This window comes from Lethenteron reissneri, chromosome 11, assembly GCF_015708825.2.
Source record: "Lethenteron reissneri isolate LAM-NWPU_2019-01 chromosome 11, ASM1570882v1, whole genome shotgun sequence".
NCBI lineage: Eukaryota > Metazoa > Chordata > Hyperoartia > Petromyzontiformes > Petromyzontidae > Lethenteron > Lethenteron reissneri.
Window position 1 is genome coordinate 6,273,952 of NC_083789.1, and position 26,046 is coordinate 6,299,997.

At 50.5% G+C, this 26,046-nt stretch overlaps 1 protein-coding gene across 1 annotated transcript; it reads right to left on the minus strand.

Moving 5' to 3' along the window:
• Positions 1-468: 468 nt before the first annotated feature.
• POLA2 (DNA polymerase alpha 2, accessory subunit) lies at positions 469-25,794 on the minus strand. The gene is made up of 18 exons (XM_061549899.1): positions 25,390-25,794; positions 18,291-18,412; positions 17,692-17,768; positions 15,755-15,812; positions 14,514-14,611; positions 14,026-14,213; positions 13,292-13,380; positions 11,974-12,129; positions 11,427-11,489; positions 10,904-10,961; positions 8,792-8,910; positions 8,624-8,662; positions 8,399-8,472; positions 7,487-7,592; positions 6,783-6,886; positions 5,846-5,905; positions 3,861-3,987; positions 469-1,698 (listed from the first exon to the last, which is right to left on the minus strand). Exons 1-18 carry the CDS (start codon positions 25,469-25,471, stop codon positions 1,555-1,557), a joined length of 1,764 nt encoding a protein of 587 aa, XP_061405883.1. The 5' UTR covers positions 25,472-25,794; the 3' UTR covers positions 469-1,554.
• Between the last annotated feature and the right edge of the window lie 252 nt (positions 25,795-26,046).

Sequence of the window (26,046 nt, forward strand, 5' to 3'; positions counted from 1 at the left end):
ACATTTCAGACCATACACACACGGTAAATTGTCTGCATCAAAGGATTAGTGGGCAGAAAGAGCCCGCAATGTTTGATAACACACAGTGCCACCACATATCCCTAGAATCATGCAAATACAGTGGACGAGGGGCAATGAATGCATATAGGCACAGTCCACAGTAACCTGCTGTCTAAAGAGCACAGTTATCTTTGGAAAGATAACAGAATTTAAACCCCCTTGCCTTATTCTTCGGTGATTCATTAAGGCCCCCCCTGGAGTGTGTGGTATTAAATAATTACGTTGCAGCTTTTGGACACGGGTTAATAATTGTGTTAGAATGCCAGGGTAGCTTTAAGTCTAGATTACAAACTTGGTATTCATTACTTTAGCGTATATATTTAAAACGTGTAGTTTACAAAGTGTCATTCTTTTTACGTTCACATCATTTGATTTGTCCGGATAAGAACTTCAAAAACACAATCGGCGTAAAAATAATTTTATTTCAAGCACGAATACTTGCGATATTCACGTTTCCCTGTGGGCGGTGGATGCATATATACAGTATCAACAAATCCAATTAGAGAAAACGCATTCACAAAGCAGCCTTGAGAACACAGCTGTTGTTTTGATAGCTCAAGCAAGGCAGCGTGAATAAGTCGCTGCGTCTCAGTTTACTCCCCGTTTCAAAACATCACACCACAATCACAAAGTATAAACCGCACTCGACCTCAAAATATCACTCCAAAATGAGTCCCTGCAAAGACAAGTGTGCTGAGTTGAACATCTGTTCACAGGCTGTGAGAAGGCAGGAGACATTCCACATTGTTTTAATGACGGGGCAAGTCAATGGATAAGACAGCTTCTTAAAATACACGAGTGTGCGTCCTCAAAACATACTGTGACCTTGGTTCTTTCGGTAAAGTCACGTAGAATGGAAATCATAAAATAATAAAAATAAAACATGTTTTATGTTTAAATTTTTATTATTTTATTATTTCCCTTCTACGTGACTTTACCGAAAGAACCAAGAAGATGAATCCCTGCAGTCACGAAAGCTTTAAATCGATACTGTGACCTGCATATAACGTGGATTTTTTGGGGTCCTCGTGTAAAAAAATGTAATGGTAAAAATGTGAAAACGTTGGCAATTTCAACGGCGTGCAGAGCCATGCTGAATCTTTGCCGACTGCGTCTCCACGCTGCACAGAAACGTGACTGAGTCTGGCGGTACCAGTTTTTGGGACTGGACTGAGCGCCCCCCCCCCCCGCTCCTCCACACACACCTCGGGGGAGCAAGTAAGTTCTGATAACGTTACACTTTTTTTCAAGTCACTTTACAACATGTCATACACTATTTGTATTTTAACATCCTTTGACATTTTTCAGCACTCAAAATTAGGGGCAAAAAATCGGCCTCAATCGGTGTTCATTGAAATAATATTTTTTTGTTAATTAAGAAAATGGATGAGCCTGGTATTTCGAGGACGGCACTGTAAAAAAAATCATTGACGGGACAGGGCTTAGGGGTGAGAGGTGGGTGGGACAACGTTCCCTGGGTGATGCTTTTATATTTTAATAATCTGTGCAGAGAGGACATGGTGACACCCTGTCGGTCCCGGTGCTCGGCACGCGATCCAGAGCGATGCGCGCGAACGTGCCGCCCACGTGACCCTTGGTGAGGCGGCCGGGGTTGATGCAGACGCAGCCGCACGCGGTCTGAGGATGATACGATATGACAAAGGAGTGCGATGATTGCATGCGCATGTGTGTGTGTGTGCTCCGACGTATCCGCAACATCCACAGGAGACTAAACATAGTGGTGACCATATTCTTGGTTCTTTCGGTAAAGTCACGTAGAAGGGAAATAGTAATAAAATAATAAAAATAAAACATAATAAAATTCTCACGACGTTTCGGCCACAACGCAAGCAGACGTCCTCAGGTGACGAAACAGAGCCGTCGGAAAGACAGCGTCCAAATGGACACTGCTAAGCTTGGCAGCGCATATTAAGCTGGGTGGGAGGAGAGCGCCTTGACAAAGGAGTTTACATATCAACAGAGGAATTTAGCATATTGATGACAAATAACTAATCCCATATCTGACCATGTTCAGGACTTGTAGGCGACCAGATGAGTCGACTGGTTTATCTCCACTGTGTTCAACCGGCATACTGTAAGAGGTCAGAACACTTCCTCGCACAGATCGACTTTGGACTTCCCTCCCATCGTCTCTTTTCACAATTGTGCTGTTTGTTTCTGGCTCTTTGGCTTTTATTGGCCCTTTGACTTTGTGTTCGGCAATCCCAATAAAAAAAGCAAAGATCACACATACAGTACGTGAAAAGTCCATTACAATTTAGCGAAAAGATCATGACACACAAAGGATATTTTGGGAAAATCATTGGCAATAATATTCACTGGCACATTGACTGTGTGAGCTATGCCAAGTTGTACAGCAATGGCAGTGACCCAGTTCTGTCTGGAATACAACAAGAGGAGGAGATGGTGCAGCAGCAGACAGTGCCGGTAGAGATTGCCATGACAACTGCCCTAAATTTTTGGAAGTGGCCTTCATAGACTGTAAATTATTATAAAGTTGATGCTTCGGTGGGCTTGTACGTAAAATAAGAGGCTACTTAAAAATAATAAAAGGGTAATTTATACTGTGCCTGAAATGAGAGGAAGATCTTGATGCTTTGGCTAAATGGCATTGTTCCTCCTCTCAGTGATGGTATTGAAATCCTGTAATTATTCGAAATTAACCTCTCATTTTATAGACAGCAAAGGCACATGATGTTAGCGAACACCGGGGAAAAGAGGACAGATTGTCAGCATCGTAGAGCAGCGTGCAAACCGCTGCATCTCCACTCCCCACTTGCATACACAGGCACAAAGTAAAATGGAAAACAAACTATCTGAATGGTTAAAGCTTTCACCAAACAGTATTTATGCTCCGCCTATTTGCATAGTAAATAGTCCTTTTGTACAAAGACAATGACACAGTTTACTCTCCTGTATCCATGGGCAGATTATTCGGTTTGCAGATTAGCCATGCCGTACAAGAAAATATATTTAAGTGTGCATTGGTTTAATTATTAAATCTCCTCTTTAAGAGTAAGACGCCCACGTGATGGCAAACATGTTATTGTTACGCTTGTTTGTATGCAGAACTGCTTTCGCAAAGTACGTAGCTAACCTTGCTAACCGGAGGTATCCAGAAAATCCTCGAGTCTCAAGACACTTTTTCAGAAGGGTACCTGCAGTAGCGGGTAATGTTGCTGTGTCATCCTGAATTAACAATTTGCAAGCAAACGTATTACTCTAAGGTGCAATAAACAATATACACTTTATATAGTCTAACTCACGCACGTTCCACATCATGAGTTTTTAAAAAATCTGGACCACCTTGTCCACCACCGTTACCTCAGAGCTGACTAACATAAAGCTCCCCTACTCACACAGACACACGGCGACTCACCGTGTAGCCGTGACTGTTGAGGCAAGGGCTGTTACCGAGTATCACCTATGAAACCCAGAATGGCACACGAGGGGGTGGGTGGCCAGCACCACGCCCGACCGCCTTTGTCTCCCCAGTAGCGATGTATTTACACACCGCACCAGGTACTCATTTGAGGCTGAGTCGACCTAGGGGAGGCCCAGGACTGATTCAGATAATCGTCACTGGTGTTGGCCGTGAGCGGGAATCGAACTCGGGTAACCGGGGTTCGTAGTGCAGCGCGCTAACCGCTACACTACCGCTCCCGTGGGTGTGGTTACCAGGCCTACATACACACACTCACACATCCGGGGGAAAGAGCAGTTAAGCAACACCCAACGAAATCATAACCACAGGATGTGACAACACCACGGCACCGCACCTTGACGAAGTAGCGGAGATCCGAAGGGATGATCAGGACGTCGGGCGTGACGGGAAAGCGTGCGTGCACCTGCACGGTCTCGTAGTTCACGTTGATCTCCTCGGCCGGCGGGTAGAGCGGGTAGTAACTGCAATGCGTAGGAGTAACGAAGCCACACATTAACTGACGAGAGGGAGCATGTGCGCTGTTGCCTCTGTTTAAACGTATGCTATTGGGAAACACTCATATGGGAATGCCACCCTCCCTTAGTTTGTTGTCCTTACCCCGCACCTCCGATTAGCACGGTTGGCTACGTATGGTGCGGAAGAAGTTCAACATACACACATACACAATCCTTATGGATGAAATGCCGTTTAAAGTTGTCAATTTAACACACGCGGACTTATTTTGTTGTGCTGTATACGATTCTGGCAAATGAACATTAAGTGGCCTTTGGCAGGCCACGTGGCGAGAATAACCACCAAGTGACATCTAAAGGGGGGAAACGCAGCACCCAAGAGGACGTCTACCCCGACGAGATCGGCTCGTGTGCTGGTGCCGAGTCTTTGCATCTCTGGACCGGGAAGGATGGTGGCAACTTGGTGGGGGGGATGGGGCGGCCTTCATCCAGCAGTGGATTGCTCACGGCTGAAATGATGATTCGATATAACGACGTAAATATTTATTCATTAAAGGTCTTGGGGAATATAAGGATATTTCAGGAGAATCCTGCATTGGGCCATTAACGCCAATCAATTTCATTTTCAAAGATCGGTTTTGCATTTAAGAGCAAAAAAGAGTACGTAGAAGAACCCCCCCCCCCCCCCCGCACATTTACAGATTCACAAACTAATTTTCCAACTCCTTGGCCACCTTACATGTCAGTGGCTTTTTGAAGTGTCATGCATCTTTAGTGCTAGCTTACTGGCGTGCGTCACCATGCCTGGCTGTATGTAACGGCAAACTAGGAGATATGCTCATCTTATCGGCATTACGAGTCCGTAGAGGACATTGTTTCACCTCGAAGGTCACTGTGAGCTCTCCCGTAATTCTTTATCCTTGTACGACCTCTCACATTACCAGCAGTGCTCCTGTAAATGAAGTAAAAAAAAAAATTCCCCAAATCCTACGCTTCACGCAGTGGCAATTTCCATTCTCATCGACCCATGTATATTATTTTCAGCAGATTAACGTAGATTAAGTCATCCACATTTGAAAGAGAAAACCTTCTTTGTAGTAGGGGGAGTGCAGTAGAAGGGTCACCATGACACGGGAATACGACATCGTACGATGCAAAGTCCACGATACTCGCATCGTCGTTTATAGAAAATTTGTTTTATCATTGCTCCCTTTTTTTTATTGCGTTAGGGCCTGACAAGGTATTTATCAAACAACAAAAGCAATCATTTATGTTCGAAATAAAGAGATAATTTCCATTAAGCTAGTGATTTGCAAAAAGGTTTTCTGTAGTTGACAGTACAGCGGTAATGCGACACCATAATTTCCGTAGTCCATTTAAAATGAATTGTGTAGCTAACATCATGTGCATTATACACATTATAGATATTTAAGTTGCAATGATTAGAAGACTTATGGCAGACTTTTGTTAAGTGAACTGGAGTTGAAGAACGTCCAATCCTCATTAATATTGGGAGTACAGAAAAGCACAACACAATACAATAAACATGCGAAATAATAGTTATGGGAAACTGATATCACCATGAATGTCATATCTTAAACCAGATGGTTGCATGCTGTAAGGGTATATCTTGGAGGTCGATGCGTGTCTAATGTGCAGCAGCTGCGGGATCTGGCATAGGGCAGAAAGTCCTGGCGAGATGTGGTGGTGGCATCAATAGCTTTAGCCACGGTAACATCTCAATCTTTGTAAAAATTTACATCGTATTATTAAAATCATATCGTGGCAACCTCGCGCGTGGACCATCTGGAGTTTGGCCACTGCTGGCTCGAGGAGTTTAAACGACGGCGGTGGAGGCGTCGCTCACCTTCTCTGTGTCAGCAAGTGCGTGACGAGTCGCGTGAAGCGGTCCACACCACCAGGAGGGCTGCGGGTCAAAACGACGCAGCGCGCATCACAAACCTACGAACGGTAGAAACCCTGAGCCTCGTCTTATGGGTTAGGCCACAATGTTTATCAATCTTCTCCCAAAATTTTGCCACGCACTATTATCCTGGATCAAGGCGAAGGGAAATCAAGTGGAAATGGGCAGGCCAAGTCGCAAGAACTGACGAGAGATAAGGGACAAAATGAACTCAAGTGGATACCGAGCAGAGGAAGACAGTGGAAGAGATAGCGGCTAGATGAATTCAAAGAGTTTGAACGCCAATCCTCAACAGGAGCGACTGGATATATTCGAGGAACGGCGAATAAATGTCCGAGGCCTTTGGCCAGCAGTGGGAAATTACATGCGGACAACAACAACGGACAAGGGACCCAGTCTCCAAATCATGACAACTCCTTGAAATGTGGAAGGGGTGATCATTACATCTCTACTCGACAAACGGCCGCAGTGCCTGTGCGTATAACGCTCCCGCTTTCACCGTTAATTTTGCTAACCTTAGGTTGGACGACGCATTGATTTGGCGACCAACGATAATGCTTCGTAAGCTCGACAAAACACACACCAAATCGCACCTGCGATTAGCAAGGTTGGCTAGGTACGATGCAAAAGAAGTTCAACATACATGCCAATGACGTGTGTAAGAAACTATTTTTAGATTTGACTATATGCTGGGCACAATGGGGTTCACGTCACCCTTGCAGACACTAAGAGGCGCTATAATTTGCCCTGAAATGTTAAAGTTTCCATCCTCGAGTTGAAACCCCGACCCTGAATTACAACATCTCATCGAACTGCAGCAGGGTGTGGAGGGAGAGCCGAATAATTCCGCCCTGGTTTTTGCAGGACGACAAACACTCACCTGATCTCCTCGGAGCTCATGTGGAAGAGGATGTCGGTGGACGTGACGCCGACCACGACGCCGTTCACATTGAGCGTGCACGGCTCCGACACAAACATCACCCTCTGTGGGGGAACCACGGCAACGGCTCAGGGCGGGCATATAGGGGGAACCTTCTCCTTACCGCTGGATGAATAGAAATGTTAAATACCCTCGACGACAGGTAACCACACACGTTGGTAAAGTCTGATCACCCCAGGACTGTACCTATCGACCGTGTGCTCGGAAATACCTGAAAGATAGAAGCAGGTGGTTAATCGTGGCGCTACTAAATTTAGAGGCAAGGTGTTGTCAGCTTGAATATATCCCTCTTGCTGGTATCCGATTAGTGTTCCCAAGTTGCTTGCAAGAGATGGAGATTCATCGTTTGCGGGCTGTTCCTTGAGTTTGATTCCCAGCCGTGACAAACGCTACTGGCGAGTGATATGTGAACCGGTCCGGGGACTTTTGTTATTTCGAATTGGCATAAAATGAGTATGTGGTGCGGTGCGTAAACCATCAGCACTCGGGACACAAAGGCGGTCCGGCACGGTGTTGGCCATAATCAACACCTTTGCGTGCCATGCTGGCCTTAATATGTGCCCGCTAACTGCACTTCCCCTAAAAGTCGATGTAGGCTAAATGGGGGATCTTTATCTTTTGTGTGTGCACATCCAGTGGCGAACCTGTAAGCCTTTGAAAAAATCCGGGAGGGTGAACGGAGGCTGAGGGTAGATGCAGCAATGATGCACGTCCCTAAGCGATGGCACGATCACCAGTCGCGAGCCCGAGCTACAATGACAAACAGCAAGTTCAGTAAACAACAAAGCCAAAGGATCCCCCTTATAGCCTTAACAGAGCATTGGGGCAAATGCTGTTAAGCGAGCACCGATGAAGGCCGACATGGTACACAAGCAGGTCGGGTGGCCCGCACCTCGGCCGGCCACCTTTGTCTCCCTAGTGGCGATGTTTACACACCACAACAGGCACTCACTTGAGTCGACCGAGGGGAGGTCAAACTTTGTGGAAACCCACTGCGACCCTGGGCGGAAATCTTGGACTCATCCACTTTTGAAAAAAAAAAAATTCTAAAAAGTGTTAACATCTTAACACTCTGAAACCTAGGACAGCAAAATAATCGAGTATATTTGATATTAAATTAATTCTGCTTTGCCTGGCACTGGGGGTTAAAATGCGTACATTGCACACTATTGACTTCACACGAACTACCCTTGACAGAGCGTCTGGTGCAGGGAAATAAATGGGGGGGGGGGGGGGGGGGGGGGAGTCCCTCCCGGGCCCCTCCCCTTGTCCGACTCCCCCCCCCCCCAACCCCCCAGCATCTTCATAGCCCAGCACCTAGGACCCTTCGGCCTGCGGATCCTTGTGCAGTTGCACCTCCTGCACGCTCTAGCTACGCCACTGGTCGAGTGTTGAGCCGTAGATGCATTTTGAAGCTCTGCGGTTTCACGGGCAGGGATTTGTCGCTGACAACGATGTGAGGCCACACTGGCTGCAGGAGTGTGCGAAGAAGGTTAGGTTGGTGGTGTTCGAGGGGAAGGGTTAAGACGAGGGTGACAATCTGATCTCACGCGTACCTCTGTGTCCGCTCCACAAGGAGCCTGATTGTGTTCGCAAAGAGCTCTGCAAAGGTCTCCTTTAGCTGGCATTTCTATAAAGGAAGAAAAACAAACAGGGGTGCACCTTTAAGAAAGCTTAGTAAATGCAGAATCGGTCTTGAGTCAAAGGAAATACTGAACGTGTGTGCGTGTTACGAGGGCAGGGCGACGCACGAGATGAAGTATCGACAGCGGTGTTCGTACCTCCACGTGCTCGTGCTTGGCATCAACAAACGGCCCCATCTGACCACAGCGCGAGATTTCACAAGAGCGACGGTTAGAGGAGCGGACTCAAAACACCACCGACAAGCAGCAACAGAATGTTCCCCTTGAAATTGTGACGGCGCGTTGTGACCATGTGGTGCGACACACCAGCAGGCAGACTTGCGGGCGTTCGCGGTTGATGACAGTGATGAGGTCGCACAGAGGCTCGTAGTTGATGCTGTCCGACGTGCTGAACGGTCCGCACGCCACCAGCATCGTCACACTGCCTATGTTGCACGCACACACACGTGGAAACAAATAGACAAAAATGAAAATATCCAACATATATCCTTTATTAAGAGTATAAGAGCAGGTGCTGCTAGTAATCATAATAATGCAATTTATAACGCGCGCAAATTTGCGGACGTAACGGCCGCAACTCAGAGGCGCGGAGCCAAGCTCAGAGTCGCTCGAAAGCACGGTTAAGTCTCTCTTGAAGGAGGCGATTGAGGTGATGCTGCGAATGTGCAGAGGGGTGACGGCGTTCCAGACTGTTGGGGCTGCCACCGAGACGCGGCGCATAGACATGACCATCCTGGATCTAGGTATCAAGAGGAGGTCGTGAGTCGCGCTGCGCAGGCATCTGCCGTGTGCTGAGCTGCAAGTTGTCAATAATGGCCCTTACCATGCCCGGCCACCTTTGTCTCACCAGCCGTGATGTTTAAGGACAGCGCAAGCAGACCGCTTAAGGTTATATCAAAGTAGAGAGGCTCAGGACAGGTGCACTGATGTGCATCACCAGGAATTAAACCCAGGGGTGTCAGGTTGGCAGCAGTGTGTAAACCACCGCACCACCATTTCCCACTCAGACAAAGTAAAATGCCAAACAAACCATCATAATTTTGACTTAAAACTTTCGCGACTGCAGGAATTCATATTCTTTGGTTCTTTCGGCAAAGTCACGTAGGTAGAAAAATAATAATAAAGTGAATACAAATAATAAACACAAGTGGTCGTCATTATTTTTCCTGATGACGACCACTTGTGTTGTCATCGAAACGTCGTGGTTTTTAAATCCTTTATATTAAGTTCACTTGCTTGCGTGCTTGTTTGCTTGCTTACGACCGTGCAAATCTTTCAGTCGTTTTTTAACCCACTTCCCGTGATCCAATCGAGCTGACATTTTGCACACAGACTCGTTGTGCGTGACAATTAATGTTCGTGAAAAAAACATTTCCATAATTTTACACTTTTTAGGACAAAAATATAATATTTAATTACCAATTGCTTAATGGTGCCATGCAATCATCTGACCCATAGGTGGCAGCCATCTCAAGCCAGAGGACGAGAGGACTCTAGCCGCTACGCATATAAAGGATTTATAGTGAAAAACTTGGTTTTTACAGGTTATACTTGTTATTTGTATTTTTCTATATACGTGAATTTATCGAAATAACCAAAGAATATGAAAACCATCATAATGGCTATTACTTTCTCCAAATCAACATCTACATGTCTGCTATAAATACAAAGAGTGGTTTTGTATTAACATAATGAGTGCTGGCATAGCACAAAAGGAGATGATGTGCTCCAAGTAATAATTTGAGGCTAAGAGGACACAGAGCAGGCCCTAGTCTAGTTTAGATATTACTTGCCACTGACATTAACCATGGCCGGGAATTGAACTCGGGTCGCCAGGTTCTTTGTGCAGTGCGTAACTGCTCCTTCACTCACACAGGTACATGCACACACACACACACACGTGCACAGACACTACCACACCATCTTTCGAGTGATTATTATTCATGATCATCATCATTGCCATCACTAACACCATCAAGATTCTCACCAGTATCTGAATGACCTCAACTTAAATCATTGCATTGTTTTTTTTGCAATTGTCATATATTATCTAAACAGATGACCTAACAAAAACCACAACGATGACCACGATGACGTCTTCACCATAATCAACACCACGGCAATCTCTGTTACCCACTGTAACTGCACTGAACATAAGCGTAGTAAAAAATGTAATTTCTCACTGCAAGTATTCTGGGTAGCTGGTAGATTGGAATAGACAGACGTCACTGGTAGCCACAGTCATAGAGAGAGGAACCCTGAATGTGGTGTGCCAGGTGCAGAAATACTGTCTGGGTCACTGTTCCAAACGTACCCACCTGAAATGAAGCCCTGAGCAGAGTAACCATAATCCTCTTCACCAACTCTCATCGTCATTCACTCATCCGCTGCGTAATCAGAAAGTGAAGTCTTCCTTACCATCACTGATGTTCTCTTCCTCCTCCGGCTCGGGACAGTAAAAGGGCAGAGGCACAGCCTGTCCCAGAAACAGTGAACACAATGCAGAGCATTCCATTGTTGTACCGTACTTCATCAACACCTTTGCTCCCCACCTTCACCAACCAGTACTGACTAAGCACGGTGAAATTCAGACGCTGTCTTTCCGACAGACTTGTTCTTCACCTGAGGACGGCTGCTTACGTTGTGGCCGAAACGTCGTGAGATTTTATTATGTTTTATTTTTATTATTTTATTATTTCCCTTCTACGTGACTTTACCGAAAGAACCAAGAAGATTAATCCCTGCAGTCACGAAAGCTTTAAATCGACATTTATGGTCAAATAACCTCCCATGACCCACACGGCATGGGCAAGGTACTTGTACAGCAGTGGACTGACAGGAGGGCTGTGCATGTCCACGTGCATACACGTGCACACAAGTGCATGCATATACGTGCCCATGTGCACAGCCGTTCAATGCAACATTCCCGGCCGGCTCGTACCTCGTAAAGCTTTGACGCCACAAACTTCTTTCCGGTCGGGTTCAGTCCATCGAACATCGCCACCTTTCACACGTGCACAGATTGAGACAGAATAGCAAGTACGTTTTCTTAATACGGCGGTGTTCTAATAGACCCGAGTTCACAATTGCACTTTTTTCTGTCATGTTTTGAAATGCCAATGAACAAACCCCAATCCCGACTGCATCTGTGCGGGCGAACTTTTAAACAACGGAACACAACGTCGTGAACGGTCGCCCATTCACGTCCTCCCAAAGGGACAACAAAAGTTAATTCGGCATTCGACGATATTCTCAGACTGGATATCTGAACTCAATTTAACGTTGTGATTGTTGCTGTTTTCGTACAACAAAACAAGTAAACCACACAACACATTAAAGCTTACTTGTAGGCCTTAGAACAAGCATTAGAATGATACTCTTCACCAAGCGATTGATCGTTTTGTCTCATTTTCACCATCGCATTTCCATTGCTTCAGCCCGCATTTAAAAAACTTTCCTTTGCGTTTCACTTTTGCTAAGGCACCTACCTGTCCAGGGAAGAGCGAGAATTCTGGGATCTGGGAGAGGTCGAGGGGTGTCGCCAGGCCGGCCGATATGTCCAGGTCTCCCTGGAGCAGCACCGACTTGGCGTTGAGTTTCCCGTTGCAGTCGCAGCAAATGCGGCCGAGGACCGTCACTGTGCTCTGCGTGACCACAAGCACGGTCACCGCCCAGACAAAAAGCAGCCTTTCATCACAAACGATCGTCGTGTGTGTTATTGTCCTCAAGGGACACTACTGCCTTGACGGGGCAAGGAGACTCAAAGTGGCTTGTAGACCCGAGTAACTATACTGCATAGAGGCACCCTTACCAGTCAGGTACTTAGCAAGTGGTGATACAAATTCGTTCAAGTGTAGAAAGCTGATAGTCTGAACCCAGTCATCAGTGATGAGACAAACACCCAGCATATTTAGTGTTTTTTTCCTTAAATCCACATGGTATCCCTATTGACACGCACAAACACGCATTACCTCTAAAGCCAGTGAGACAATGGTAGCAGGTTAATAGTGTAAGCACAAGGGTTCTAAATAAGACAACCCAATGACAGTGTTGTGTGTGTGGAGCAAGGGTGGCACAGTCGGGTTTTTTACAATCGGGTTTAATTGTTTTTTTATATTAAACCCGATCATCTGAGATTGGGAGAAATGCGGTTTAATTGGTTCTAATTGCAGAACCGCACTTCTCAACGATGGGCTTTATCCATCCATTCCAAGCTAAGGAACTCACTGGCGCCCACGATTGTGGAGGAGAAGCTCGTGTTCATCAAGACCAACCTGCCCGCCGCATTCTACGACTACCCCGTGCCCGACGGCCCCCCGAGTACGACAGCAGCACCGACGAGGAAGCAGCCTAAGCCTTGGATCAGAGTTTCGTATTCATTAAACCAGGCTTTAAATCCCCGAAATCGGGTTTAATTGTATTAAAGAAAAAACCCGATGCCTGTCACTGGAAAAATCGGGTTTTTCCCACCCATGGTGTGGAGAGCCGCGCTGCAGTGGTTAGCACACTTGTGCTTGAACCCGTTGACTCGAGTTCATTTCCCACTCATAGCCAACATCGGCGACGATTATTTGAACGGTCCTGGGCCTCTCCCAGGTTTACTCAGCCTCAAATGAGTACCCCGTGCGGTGTGTACACATCAGCACTGAGGGAGACAAAGGCGGTCGGGCGTGGTGCTGGCCACCCACCCCCTCGTGTGCCGTGTTGGCCTTCAACGGTGCTCGCCGACAGCACTTGCCCCGAACAAACTGAAAAAGCTATACGGGGAGGATCTTGTCTTTGTGTGGCGAAGAGCGTAGCCCCCACCTGCACCGAGTTAGTGACCGAAGTAAGCTCCTCCACATTGTAGTGCGCCTGCAGCTGCTGCCCCAGGTCTTCTATTTGTTGGTTAAAAACTGTGAGAGACAATAAAAAATAAGAGCAGTGCAGTGAGATTTGCAAACCTCACATCTCCAAACCAGCACACGATGTGATGGGTCGGTGCGAGAGGCCAATGTGCTCCACACAGATCGTTCAACATCGAGGCCATATGTTAATTCATTTGGTTTAATAAAATGTTAGTTTCCCATATATCACCCACAAATATAACCCTGACCTTAACCCTTTTGTCTACCCCAAGTTCAACTATAACCCTTAACTGCATCCAGACACAAACCCCGACGCTTTCATTTGACACCAAATGATCATAATGCTTACCTTATGCACTTTTAAATCTAGATTGAAAACTAATTTCTGCAGAACTGCTTTTTGCGTTTAGTTTGCTGTCCTTCCCCTGCACCTCCGATTAGCACGACTGGCTGCGTACTGTACGAAAGAACTTAAACATACATACATACATGACTTTGACGCTCAACTAACTGTGGTGTACACATTAATGCTGATGGGCAGACATCGGCGGCGGGAGAAGATTAAAGAAGCTCATATCGTTCTTTCAAGTGCCGCACCGGGAGACCGAATCAAACCGGCAACCCGTGGCAGAATTCCCATCATCTCTAACCCAGTCTCGCTCTCCAGACGAACAATCCAAGGCAAGCCCGTACCCTCGCGCACGTCGTGCAGCTTCTGGAACATGTGTAGGTAGGTCTGGCTCAGCGGCTCCCCGCCGGGCCGGGAGAACACGTGGACGCGCACGGGCGCTCGCCCGCTCGTACCGCTCGGCTCCGAGCCGAATGTCACCACGACCTCGCCGGGGTTTTTGCGGGAGCTGTACTTTTGTGACGGCGTGGTGCTGCGGCGAGCAAGGGGGGGAACACCCGAGAAGGGGGCGATATTACACGCAATTAAAAAACACTCGTCAAGAGTAGAACATGTATGATGGCGTCGTGGTTCAATTTAACCAAATTTGAAATTACCTAGAAATTACTTAATTGCGAAATTGACATAGTAACTCTGCCCCCTACTGGCATACTATACACAGCTGTGAAACATCGCACCTGCGAGATAGCCTTGCACTATAAAAACGGCGCGAATATATGTTTTCATTTGATTTGCTGCATAGACAAACTACGCTATCAGCGTTGAGATGCACCTGGGGGAGAAGCTGGATGGGGAGAGGTGGGAACTCTGGGACAGGATGCGTTTCGATTGAGGGTTCTCCGGGGTCGTCAGCTGTCTCTTCTGAGAAGCCTGGCGTTGCAGTCGCCAGTGCGCACATACATACACACACAGGGACAGACCCGTAGAACACAAGTACATAGTTTAACACGTAGGCTTTCGCGACCAATATTATTCACAATCAACGTTTTTGGGTTCTGCTCTATATAAGAACGGGAGACAGAGCAGAGCCTCACCATTGTGGCGAATTGCCCGATGATGCTGGATGCAATTACCAGCGAAACGTCGTACTACTCAAATTGTAAATGTTGTGGTTTCACACTTCAACACACCGGTGGGCTAAAGCAGTGAACTATTTGTCTTTTGTCAACGTGACACTTTTTTACTGATTGGCCGTGTCGGGTGGTGGAGGGTTACGACACATTTATAAATAACGCGATCTAAACCCAAAAACGTTGATTATGAACAAGTACATACATTGCACACATTTAACATGAAATATGCCATGGGTGAGAATCCTACAGAACATAGGCGTAACCGGCTCACAGCTTACTGTCATATGGCCTGCGGCAACTTGGGGCCTACCTACCACTTCCAAGTGGCAAAGGGCCCACAAGCAAATTATTTACCCATCACTGCAAGCATCATAGCCGTGCTAATCGGGTGCTAGAGGGGAATATTTTGGAATTGACAACACCGTGTTTAGAAGTTAATCACACTCAAGTCACTTCTGTCAAAGCCAGGTTGAAAATATTTTGCTCTAATACCCGATAAGTCCAGCTAAAATGCTTGTAGTGATAAACATAACTTGTAGGCCATTTGGAAGTTGTTGGTCTCAAGTTGCCACGGGCTGTATGAAATAAAGTAACAATCCAAAGGATCCCCATAGCTCAGGGGTCGGCAACCAAAATAACAAGAAGAGCCATTTTTTTCCAATTCGGTACAAAATTCAGTATTTCAAGAGCCGCAATGCATCTGAGTACATACTGTACATACTGTACTCATCGTCAAGAAGCAGCTCGTAAAGAGCCGCATGCGGCTCCGGAGCCGTAGGTTGCCGACCCCTGGTATAGCTGGTCTACCCTGTCCAGTGATTCAACATGAACCAAAACGGTTTTTGTTTCCGTTCAGAATCTTGAAATATGGTCCAATTGTACTGTAATTGTATTGAAACAATGACAGGGGGGGAACGGTTCAATTGCCACGTGCGCTTACCTTGGCAGGCGTCGTGTAGGAGTCCATAAGGTCATCCTCTTCGTCCTCGGCAGCGATTCTGTGCAAGAACGTCAAGGTCTTCCGCTTCGACAAAATATCGCCTCGTATCGAAACAACACGTCAGTACAGCACGAACGCACACTCGTGTGCCAAGTGCACCACCAGTGGAGAATGCAAGATTAGAAACTCAACATGCAGAGCAGAAAACCGTGCTCTTAAAGGTAGCACGCTGCTCGGAGGCACTGGTGGAGCCAGTGGGACGGGGTGGGGTGGGGTGGGACGTGCCCCCCCAATGATCCGATCGAAATCCCTCATTTCGATCGGATCATTGGGGTTTATCTATATATATAAAAGGGAAATTAGTGAATATGTGTGTCTGTTCAAAATGTTTAGCGTACTTCCCGACATGCAACAAACTTGAAATTTGCCATGTGGGTACTTTCCAGACTGTACACCATGAAAAAATAAAAAAATACACTTTTGTTTTTTTTTTGGGGGGGGGGGGCGCAATAATGCATATATTTTGCACGGTGAGCTGTGACGTCACATCTGTCATGTGACCCGTATGCAGAAGCGTTACGCAGTGTGCCTGCTGATGTCACGCACCCCCCCCCAACCCTCCGTGGGTATGGTGCCATACAAATGTGTTGCAGGTATAAGGCGTTCTTCGCGCAGCGTTGCTTTATTATTTCAGTCGTTTACTGCCGTACACACCCTGACAGTTGTGTGCGTCTGCAGCAAGTGCGTGTATGTGTACCTATGAACGCGCGTTTGTGTGTGTGGGGGGAGCGGTGGTGTAGTGGTTAGCACGCTGCGCTACGAACCCGGTGTCCCGAGTTCGATTCCCGCTCACGGCCACCACCGGTGACGATTATTTGAACCGGTCCTGGGCCTCCCCTAGGTCGACTCAGCCTCAAACGAGTAACTGGTGTGATGTGTGAACATCGCCACTGGGGAGACAAAGGCGGCTGGGCGTGGTGACTCCAAGTCCCGGGCGAAGCCGGGTAGTCAAGCTAGTTAGTAATAAAGCGGAATTTTGTGACCCTTACTGCCACTGTGTGGCATATTATTACGTGCCAGGGACTCTATGAGATGATAGGACAATAGTCCGAGTTCATAATTGGCAATAAGTAACGGCAAAGCAGTTATAAGTGACTCAGAATTGTGCGCAGTTGCGTATACAGAACACGACTTCCCGGAAGGCAAACACCTTCAGTGAGCGCAATGCGATGCCGATCACACAACGCAGTTCGAATTCGACCCTTGATCGATGGCTGCGCTATCGCCGCACACGCGTCGAATAAAAAGCAAGGGACAAGTCCTTACTTACTAACAACTCCTCTATCATTTTTCATTGCTGGAGGGGTTGCTGCCCCCCCCCCACCTGAAAATCCTGGCTCCGCCATTGCTCGGAGGACTAAAATACCATGGGCCATCACCGCTGAGATCCGAGGTTCAAATCCAGACAGCCATCCAGAATGCATTTTAAAGTGCAGCAAGTTGTATCAACCAACTGGTATGTATACATTCTAGATTTGAAGTTTTCGTGACTGCAAGGATCCATACTCTTTGGTTTTTTCGGTAAAGTCACGTAGGTGAAAAAAGAAAACAAATAAATGACACAGCAAAATTTTGCTGTGACGGTTTCACCTGAAGACGGAAGCTTGTGTTGCCTCCGAAACGTCGTGATTTAATTTGTTTTCTTTTTTAACCTACGTGACTTTACTGAAAAAAACAGAGTATGGTATGTATACATTTTGTTCAAGCTCCCCCGCCCCTCTCCGTTATTGACGGGCGGACTGACATGGCTAATGCATAAACAATTTCAACCTTGTTGGAAAGAGTGAAAAAAACTGGCAGCACTCTAATTGGGTCCTTCATGCATGTTGTATCTCACCCTGCCATGAAACGTGGCCAACTCTCGCACACAAGGATACAAGTCGCTGAGCGTGTTGGCGTCTTGAAAGATCTTGTTCTGTGAGGGCGTGCGCGAGTTGGACCGTTTTGCAAGGTGCTGCAAGGAAAAAGGGGTCGGAGAACAACACAGCAGGCTTTTATCTCCACGAGCTTCGTGACTGCAACATCGTTGACTCAATCACAACACTTGCAAAGTGAGTTGCGAGATCACTTTTAAGCCAGCAGTTGGTCTCATGTGTCAATGATCACATCAAGTGATTTCTCGAGCAAAATGAACAATAGATGATCATTAATTCAGGTTATTCACAAATCTAGACTTGGTATAATGTAGCTGCCAAAATTTCCATGGTTCAGTGATTTATCCTTGGATCGGAGATTGAATTAAATGAGGTGACGTGACCACTATTACTGTTACAATGCCCAAACACTCCAGCAGTCTTGAAAAACAGTGGTCAAAGCCGACGCGCTGCTTTGGGCCATTGTTGGGTCTCGTGAAAAGCCGATGGTGGCCCAGTGTCACCACAGCAGTGCACGCTACAAACCACGGGGAGGCCTTGGCCCAGAGTAGCTAGCGGCAGCACAGGCTACCAGACCACAAAGAGATCCTGAGTATGCCGACCTCGTGGTCGAAGCGTTCCAAGGTGTCCACGCACAGCTCCAGGCTCTTGTTGTATGAAAAGGCCATCCACTCTGATGCCATCTTCTCCTCGGTCAGCCCATGCACAATGCACAGCTCCTGAACTGCATACATTGGACAACAAGCAGAGCCCTGCGGTCAATTGAGCACTGTACGTGTGACAATGTGTTTCCGTAACATTTGGGTCTGTCTCGTGACCTCCTGCCAAGGGGGCCTTCAAGACTTCACATGGCTTCAATGTGCACTTAAGCCTGGCACAAGTCCTGTGGTGATGCCACCGTGTAAATAAATATCAGCACGGGGGGGGGGGGGGGGGGGAGACAAAGGCGGCCAGGCGTGGTGCGGCTCGTACCACCCTCACCCTGTTCTGTGCGTTTACGGAGATATTTGGTGCTCACGAACAGCAATTGTACCTATCATTTACAAAGGCTACACTGGAAGTGACTACTTTTGCATAGTCTCATTTCGTTAGTGATCTTACAGAGCTCGGTGTAGATGTAACGTGCATATAGCAAGGGATCAGTCTACGCATCTGTTGACTTCCACAAAGTAGAAGCTATTTTACCAAATCCCGAAGGGATAACATATTGAATGAAGTACTGGGCATCGGTAACAGAAAATCATTTTAACTTTGTAAGCTGCCAATAACCCCACTCATGGATATAGGTTGAGAATTTAAACAAAAGTAGCTTCCATATCACAATTGCTCACCGAGCCAGAGGTGGAAATTCCACATTCCTATGGCGGGGGATCTAATCACTCCACCTTTGTCGATTACACCAGACAATACAGGTGATCACAGTGAACCTCTTAGCGCTAAACCAACACATCACAGCATACCGTAGTGGTTTACAATGGACACGGTTAATACTGGTAGTATCCTCCTGGTTACACCAGCCCACAGGGGATTATTCTGTCCATCCGTCCGTCGTGCATCCAAAAATGGGAGGGGTGGGGCTGGGTGGAACGGGGAGGGTGGGGAGGGGCTGGGTGGGAGGGGCTTGGTGGGGAGGGGCTGGGTGGGGAGGGTGGAAAGGGGCTGGGTGGGGAGGGTGGAAAGGGGCTGGGTGAGGAGGGGCTGGGTGAGGGTGGGGAGGGGCTGGGTGGGGGGTGGGAGGAGTGGGGCTGGGTGGGGAGGGGCTGGTCACCCCGTGGTGCCCTTATAAAACTCAACGTTTAACCTACTCACGCCGGCCTGTGCCCGCCCTCACAGTCGGGCATATTTGCGGAATATACCACGCCGCCATTGACCGAGCAACCCAACGTTCCTACCAGCTCCCTCCGCAGGAATGTGTTGAGTGTACTTGTAGTACACTCTGCTTTCGTTCGGCTCAATGCGCACCTACACTGCCCGGCAGGCTCCGCCAAGCCTGACGGTGGGAGCCGTAGGGGAGACTTGGGGCCACCAGTTATGGGTTAACGAATAAGGCCCCGGCTGTATGATGACAACAGGGATTTGGGTTAGGGCTGGGGTGTTAAGGTAAAGATTAGGTTGGGTCTTAATTTGAAGCTTTCGTGACTGCAAGAGTCCATACTCTTTTGTTCGTTCGGTAAAGTCACGTAGGTAGAATTTTTTTTAATCGATCACGACGGTTGTTTGTGTTGCAATCGAAACGTCGTGATCTATTGCGTTTTCTACCTACGTGACTTTACGGAAAAAGAACCAAATCGATTAGGTTGGGGTTAAGGGCTTGGGGTTAGCAGTGCTACTCGCGTGAAACATCTGGACCCCGCTGTGTGAGGGTTGGGGTCAGAGTCAGGCGACCTAAAAGTGTTGGGGTTGGGGTCAGGAGACCTCGCTGTGTCAGGGTTGGGGTTAGGGCAAGGGCCTGGCTGTGTCAGGGTTGGGGTTGGGGTCAGGAGACCCCGCTGTGTCAGGGTTGGGGTCAGACCTCACTGCGTCAGGGTTGATGTTAGGGTCAGGAGACCCCGCTGTGTCAGGGTTGGGGTTGTAGCGAGGAGACCCCGCTGTGTCAGGGTTGTAGTTGTAGCGAGGAGACCCCGCTGTGTCAGGGTTGGGGTTGTAGCGAGGAGACACAGCTGTGTCAGGGTTGGGGTTGTAGCGAGGAGACACAGCTGTGTCAGGGTTGTGGTTGTAGCGAGGAGACCCCGCTGTGTCAGGGTTGGGGTTGTAGCGAGGAGACACAGCTGTGTCAGGGTTGGGGTTGTAGCGAGGAGACACAGCTGTGTCAGGGTTGTGGTTGTAGCGAGGAGACCCCGCTGTGTCAGGGTTGGGGTTGTAGCGAGGAGACCCCGCTGTGTCAGGGTTGGGGTTGTAGCGAGGAGACCCCGCTGTGTCAGGGTTGGGGTTGTAGCGAGGAGACACAGCTGTGTCAGGGTTGTGGTTGTAGCGAGGAGACCCCGCTGTGTCAGGGTTGGGGTTAGGGCAAGGGCCTGGCTGTGTGAGGGTTGTGGTTGTAGCGAGGAGACCTCGCTGTGTCAGGGTTGGGGTTGTAGCGAGGAGACCCCGCTGCGTCAGGGTTGTGGTTGTAGCGAGGAGACACAGCTGTGTCAGTGTTGTGGTTGTAGCGAGGAGACCCCACTGTGTCAGGGTTGGGGTTGTAGCGAGGAGACACAGCTGTGTCAGTGTTGTGGTTGTAGCGAGGAGACACAGCTGTGTCAGGGTTGGGGTTGTAGCGAGGAGACCCCGCTGTGTCAGGGTTGTAGCGAGGAGACCCCGCTGTGTCAGGGTTGGGGTTGTAGCGAGGGGACCCCGCTGTGTCAGGGTTGGGGTTGTAGCGAGGAGACCCCGCTGTGTCAGGGTTGATGTTAGGGTCAGGAGACCCCGCTGTGTCAGGGTTGGGGTTGTAGCGAGGAGACCTCGCTGTGTCAGGGTTGTGGTTGTAGCGAGGAGACCCCGCTGTGTCAGGGTTGGGGTTGTAGCGAGGGGACCCCGCTGTGTCAGGGTTGGGGTTGTAGCGAGGAGACCCCGCTGTGTCAGGGTTGGGGTTGTAGCGAGGGGACCCCGCTGTGTCAGGGTTGGGGTTGTAGCGAGGAGACCCCGCTGTGTCAGGGTTGGGGTTGTAGCGAGGAGACCCCGCTGCGTCAGGGTTGTGGTTGTAGCGCGGGGACCCCGCTGTGTCAGGGTTGGGGTTGTAGCGAGGAGACCCCGCTGTGTCAGGGTTGGGGTTGTAGCGAGGAGACCCCGCTGTGTCAGGGTTGATGTTAGGGTCAGGAGACCCCGCTGTGTTAGTGTTGTGGTTGTAGCGAGGAGACCTCGCTGTGTCAGGGTTGGGGTTGTAGCGAGGAGACCCCGCTGTGTCAGGGTTGATGTTAGGGTCAGGAGACCCCGCTGTGTCAGGGTTGGGGTTGTAGCGAGGAGACCTCGCTGTGTCAGGGTTGTGGTTGTAGCGAGGAGACCCCGCTGTGTCAGGGTTGGGGTTGTAGCGAGGGGACCCCGCTGTGTCAGGGTTGGGGTTGTAGCGAGGGGACCCCGCTGTGTCAGTGTTGTGGTTGTAGCGAGGAGACCCCGCTGTGTCAGTGTTGTGGTTGTAGCGAGGGGACCCCGCTGTGTCAGGGTTGTGGTTGTAGCGAGGGGACCCCGCTGTGTCAGTGTTGTGGTTGTAGCGAGGGGACCTCGCTGTGTCAGGGTTGTGGTTGTAGCGAGGGGACCTCGCTGTGTCAGGGTTGTGGTTGTAGCGAGGGGACCCCGCTGTGTCAGGGGTTGTGGTTGTAGCGAGGAGACCCCGCTGTGTCAGGGTTGTGGTTGTAGCGAGGAGACCCCGCTGTGTCAGGGTTGTGGTTGTAGCGAGGAGACCCCGCTGTGTCAGGGTTGTGGTTGTAGCGAGGAGACCCCGCTGTGTCAGGGTTGTGGTTAGGGTCAGGAGACCCCGCTGCGTCAGTGTTGTGGTTGTAGCGAGGAGACCCCGCTGTGTCAGGGTTGATGTTAGGGTCAGGAGACCCCGCTGTGTCAGGGTTGGGGTTGTAGCGAGGAGACCTCGTTGTGTCAGGGTTGTGGTTGTAGCGAGGAGACCCCGCTGTGTCAGGGTTGGGGTTGTAGCGAGGGGACCCCGCTGTGTCAGGGTTGGGGTTGTAGCGAAGGGACCCCGCTGTGTCAGTGTTGTGGTTGTAGCGAGGAGACCCCGCTGTGTCAGTGTTGTGGTTGTAGCGAGGGGACCCCGCTGTGTCAGGGTTGTGGTTGTAGCGAGGGGACCCCGCTGTGTCAGTGTTGTGGTTGTAGCGAGGGGACCTCGCTGTGTCAGGGTTGTGGTTGTAGCGAGGGGACCTCGCTGTGTCAGGGTTGTGGTTGTAGCGAGGGGACCCCGCTGTGTCAGGGGTTGTGGTTGTAGCGAGGAGACCCCGCTGTGTTAGGGTTGTGGTTGTAGCGAGGAGACCCCGCTGTGTCAGGGTTGGGGTTGTAGCGAGGGGACCCCGCTGTGTCAGGGTTGGGGTTGTAGCGAGGAGACCCCGCTGTGTCAGGGTTGATGTTAGGGTCAGGAGACCCCGCTGTGTCAGGGTTGGGGTTGTAGCGAGGAGACCTCGCTGTGTCAGGGTTGTGGTTGTAGCGAGGAGACCCCGCTGTGTCAGGGTTGGGGTTGTAGCGAGGGGACCCCGCTGTGTCAGGGTTGGGGTTGTAGCGAGGAGACCCCGCTGTGTCAGGGTTGGGGTTGTAGCGAGGGGACCCCGCTGTGTCAGGGTTGGGGTTGTAGCGAGGAGACCCCGCTGTGTCAGGGTTGGGGTTGTAGCGAGGAGACCCCGCTGCGTCAGGGTTGTGGTTGTAGCGAGGGGACCCCGCTGTGTCAGGGTTGGGGTTGTAGCGAGGAGACCCCGCTGTGTCAGGGTTGGGGTTGTAGCGAGGAGACCCCGCTGTGTCAGGGTTGATGTTAGGGTCAGGAGACCCCGCTGTGTCAGTGTTGTAGCGAGGAGACCTCGCTGTGTCAGGGTTGGGGTTGTAGCGAGGAGACCCCGCTGTGTCAGGGTTGATGTTAGGGTCAGGAGACCCCGCTGTGTCAGGGTTGGGGTTGTAGCGAGGAGACCTCGCTGTGTCAGGGTTGTGGTTGTAGCGAGGAGACCCCGCTGTGTCAGGGTTGGGGTTGTAGCGAGGGGACCCCGCTGTGTCAGGGTTGGGGTTGTAGCGAGGAGACACAGCTGTGTCAGGGTTGTGGTTGTAGCGAGGAGACCCCGCTGTGTCAGGGTTGGGGTTAGGGCAAGGGCCTGGCTGTGTGAGGGTTGTGGTTGTAGCGAGGAGACCTCGCTGTGTCAGGGTTGGGGTTGTAGCGAGGAGACCCCGCTGCGTCAGGGTTGTGGTTGTAGCGAGGAGACACAGCTGCGTCAGGGTTGTGGTTGTAGCGAGGGGACCCCGCTGTGTCAGTGTTGTGGTTGTAGCGAGGAGACACAGCTGTGTCAGTGTTGTGGTTGTAGCGAGGAGACCCCGCTGTGTCAGGGTTGGGGTTGTAGCGAGGAGACACAGCTGTGTCAGTGTTGTGGTTGTAGCGAGGAGACACAGCTGTGTCAGGGTTGGGGTTGTAGCGAGGAGACCCCGCTGTGTCAGGGTTGTAGCGAGGAGACCCCGCTGTGTCAGGGTTGGGGTTGTAGCGAGGGGACCCCGCTGTGTCAGGGTTGGGGTTGTAGCGAGGAGACCCCGCTGTGTCAGGGTTGATGTTAGGGTCAGGAGACCCTGCTGTGTCAGGGTTGGGGTTGTAGCGAGGAGACCTCGCTGTGTCAGGGTTGTGGTTGTAGCGAGGAGACCCCGCTGTGTCAGGGTTGGGGTTGTAGCGAGGGGACCCCGCTGTGTCAGGGTTGGGGTTGTAGCGAGGAGACCCCGCTGTGTCAGGGTTGGGGTTGTAGCGAGGGGACCCCGCTGTGTCAGGGTTGGGGTTGTAGCGAGGAGACCCCGCTGTGTCAGGGTTGGGGTTGTAGCGAGGAGACCCCGCTGCGTCAGGGTTGTGGTTGTAGCGAGGGGACCCCGCTGTGTCAGGGTTGGAGTTGTAGCGAGGAGACCCCGCTGTGTCAGGGTTGATGTTAGGGTCAGGAGACCCCGCTGTGTCAGTGTTGTGGTTGTAGCGAGGAGACCTCGCTGTGTCAGGGTTGGGGTTGTAGCGAGGAGACCCCGCTGTGTCAGGGTTGATGTTAGGGTCAGGAGACCCCGCTGTGTCAGGGTTGGGGTTGTAGCGAGGAGACCTCGCTGTGTCAGGGTTGTGGTTGTAGCGAGGAGACCCCGCTGTGTCAGGGTTGTGGTTGTAGCGAGGAAACCCCGCTGTGTCAGGGTTGGGGTTGTAGCGAGGGGACCCCGCTGTGTCAGGGTTGTGGTTGTAGCGAGGAGACCCCGCTGTGTCAGGGTTGGGGTTGTAGCGAGGGGACCCCGCTGTGTCAGGGTTGGGGTTGTAGCGAGGGGACCCCGCTGTGTCAGGGTTGGGGTTGTAGCGAGGAGACCTCGCTGTGTCAGGGTTGTGGTTGTAGCGAGGAGACCCCGCTGTGTCAGGGTTGGGGTTGTAGCGAGGGGACCCCGCTGTGTCAGGGTTGGGGTTGTAGCGAGGGGACCCCGCTGTGTCAGGGTTGTGGTTGTAGCGAGGAGACCCCGCTGTGTCAGGGTTGGGGTTGTAGCGAGGGGACCCCGCTGTGTCAGGGTTGGGGTTGTAGCGAGGGGACCCCGCTGTGTCAGGGTTGGGGTTGTAGCGAGGAGACCTCGCTGTGTCAGGGTTGTGGTTGTAGCGAGGAGACCCCGCTGTGTCAGTGTTGTGGTTGTAGCGAGGGGACCCCGCTGTGTCAGTGTTGTGGTTGTAGCGAGGAGACCCCGCTGTGTCAGGGTTGTGGTTGTAGCGAGGAGACCCCGCTGCGTCAGGGTTGTGGTTGTAGCGAGGGGACCCCGCTGTGTCAGGGTTGTGGTTGTAGCGAGGATACCCCGCTGTGTCAGGGTTGGGGTTAGGGCAAGGGCCTGGCTGTGTCAGGCTTGAGGTTGTAGCGAGGGGACCCCGCTGTGTCAGGGTTGTGGTTGTAGCGAGGAGACCCCGCTGTGTCAGTGTTGGGGTTAGGGCAAGGGCCTGGCTGTGTCAGGCTTGAGGTTGTAGCGAGGGGACCCCGCTGTGTCAGTGTTGTGGTTGTAGCGAGGGGACCCCGCCGTGCGAGGCCCTCCCTCTCTCACGTTTGTCCAGGAGGTCCGAGTCGTCCACGGTGAACCCGAACGTGTCGAGCTCCTCCGCCAACTTCTGCGCGTCGATCGGCATCTCGGAGCTCGGCCTCTGCAGCTCCCTAACGCGGCGGCGAGGGGAGTTAATAGGCGATCGGTGGTGGTGCCGCGCAGTGCACAAGGGCTCAGCCTACTCAATGAGGTGGACTGACAAGGGGGTGAACTCGACCGCACTTTTCCCGCCAAATCGCGGCCTCCCACGTGACGGCGGCGGCGGCCAACGACGTCGAGATGTGCGCCAAGACGCCGTCGACTTAACACTGAGAGTGGAGTTGTTGGTAGATGTGCGCCAAGACGCCGGTGATGTAACACTGAGAGTGGAGTTGTTGGTAGATGTGCGCCAAGACGCCGTCGACTTAACACTGAGAGTGGAGTTGTTGGTAGATGTGCGCCAAGACGCCGGTGATTTAACACTGAGAGTGGAGTTGTTGGTAGATGTGCGCCAAGACGCCGGTGATTTAACACTGAGAGTGGAGTTGTTGGTAGATGTGTGCCAAGACGCTGTCGACTTAACACTGAGAGTGGAGTTGTTGGTAGATGTGCGCCAAGACGCCGGTGATGTAACACTGAGAGTGGAGTTGTTGGTAGATGTGCGCCAAGACGCCGGTGATT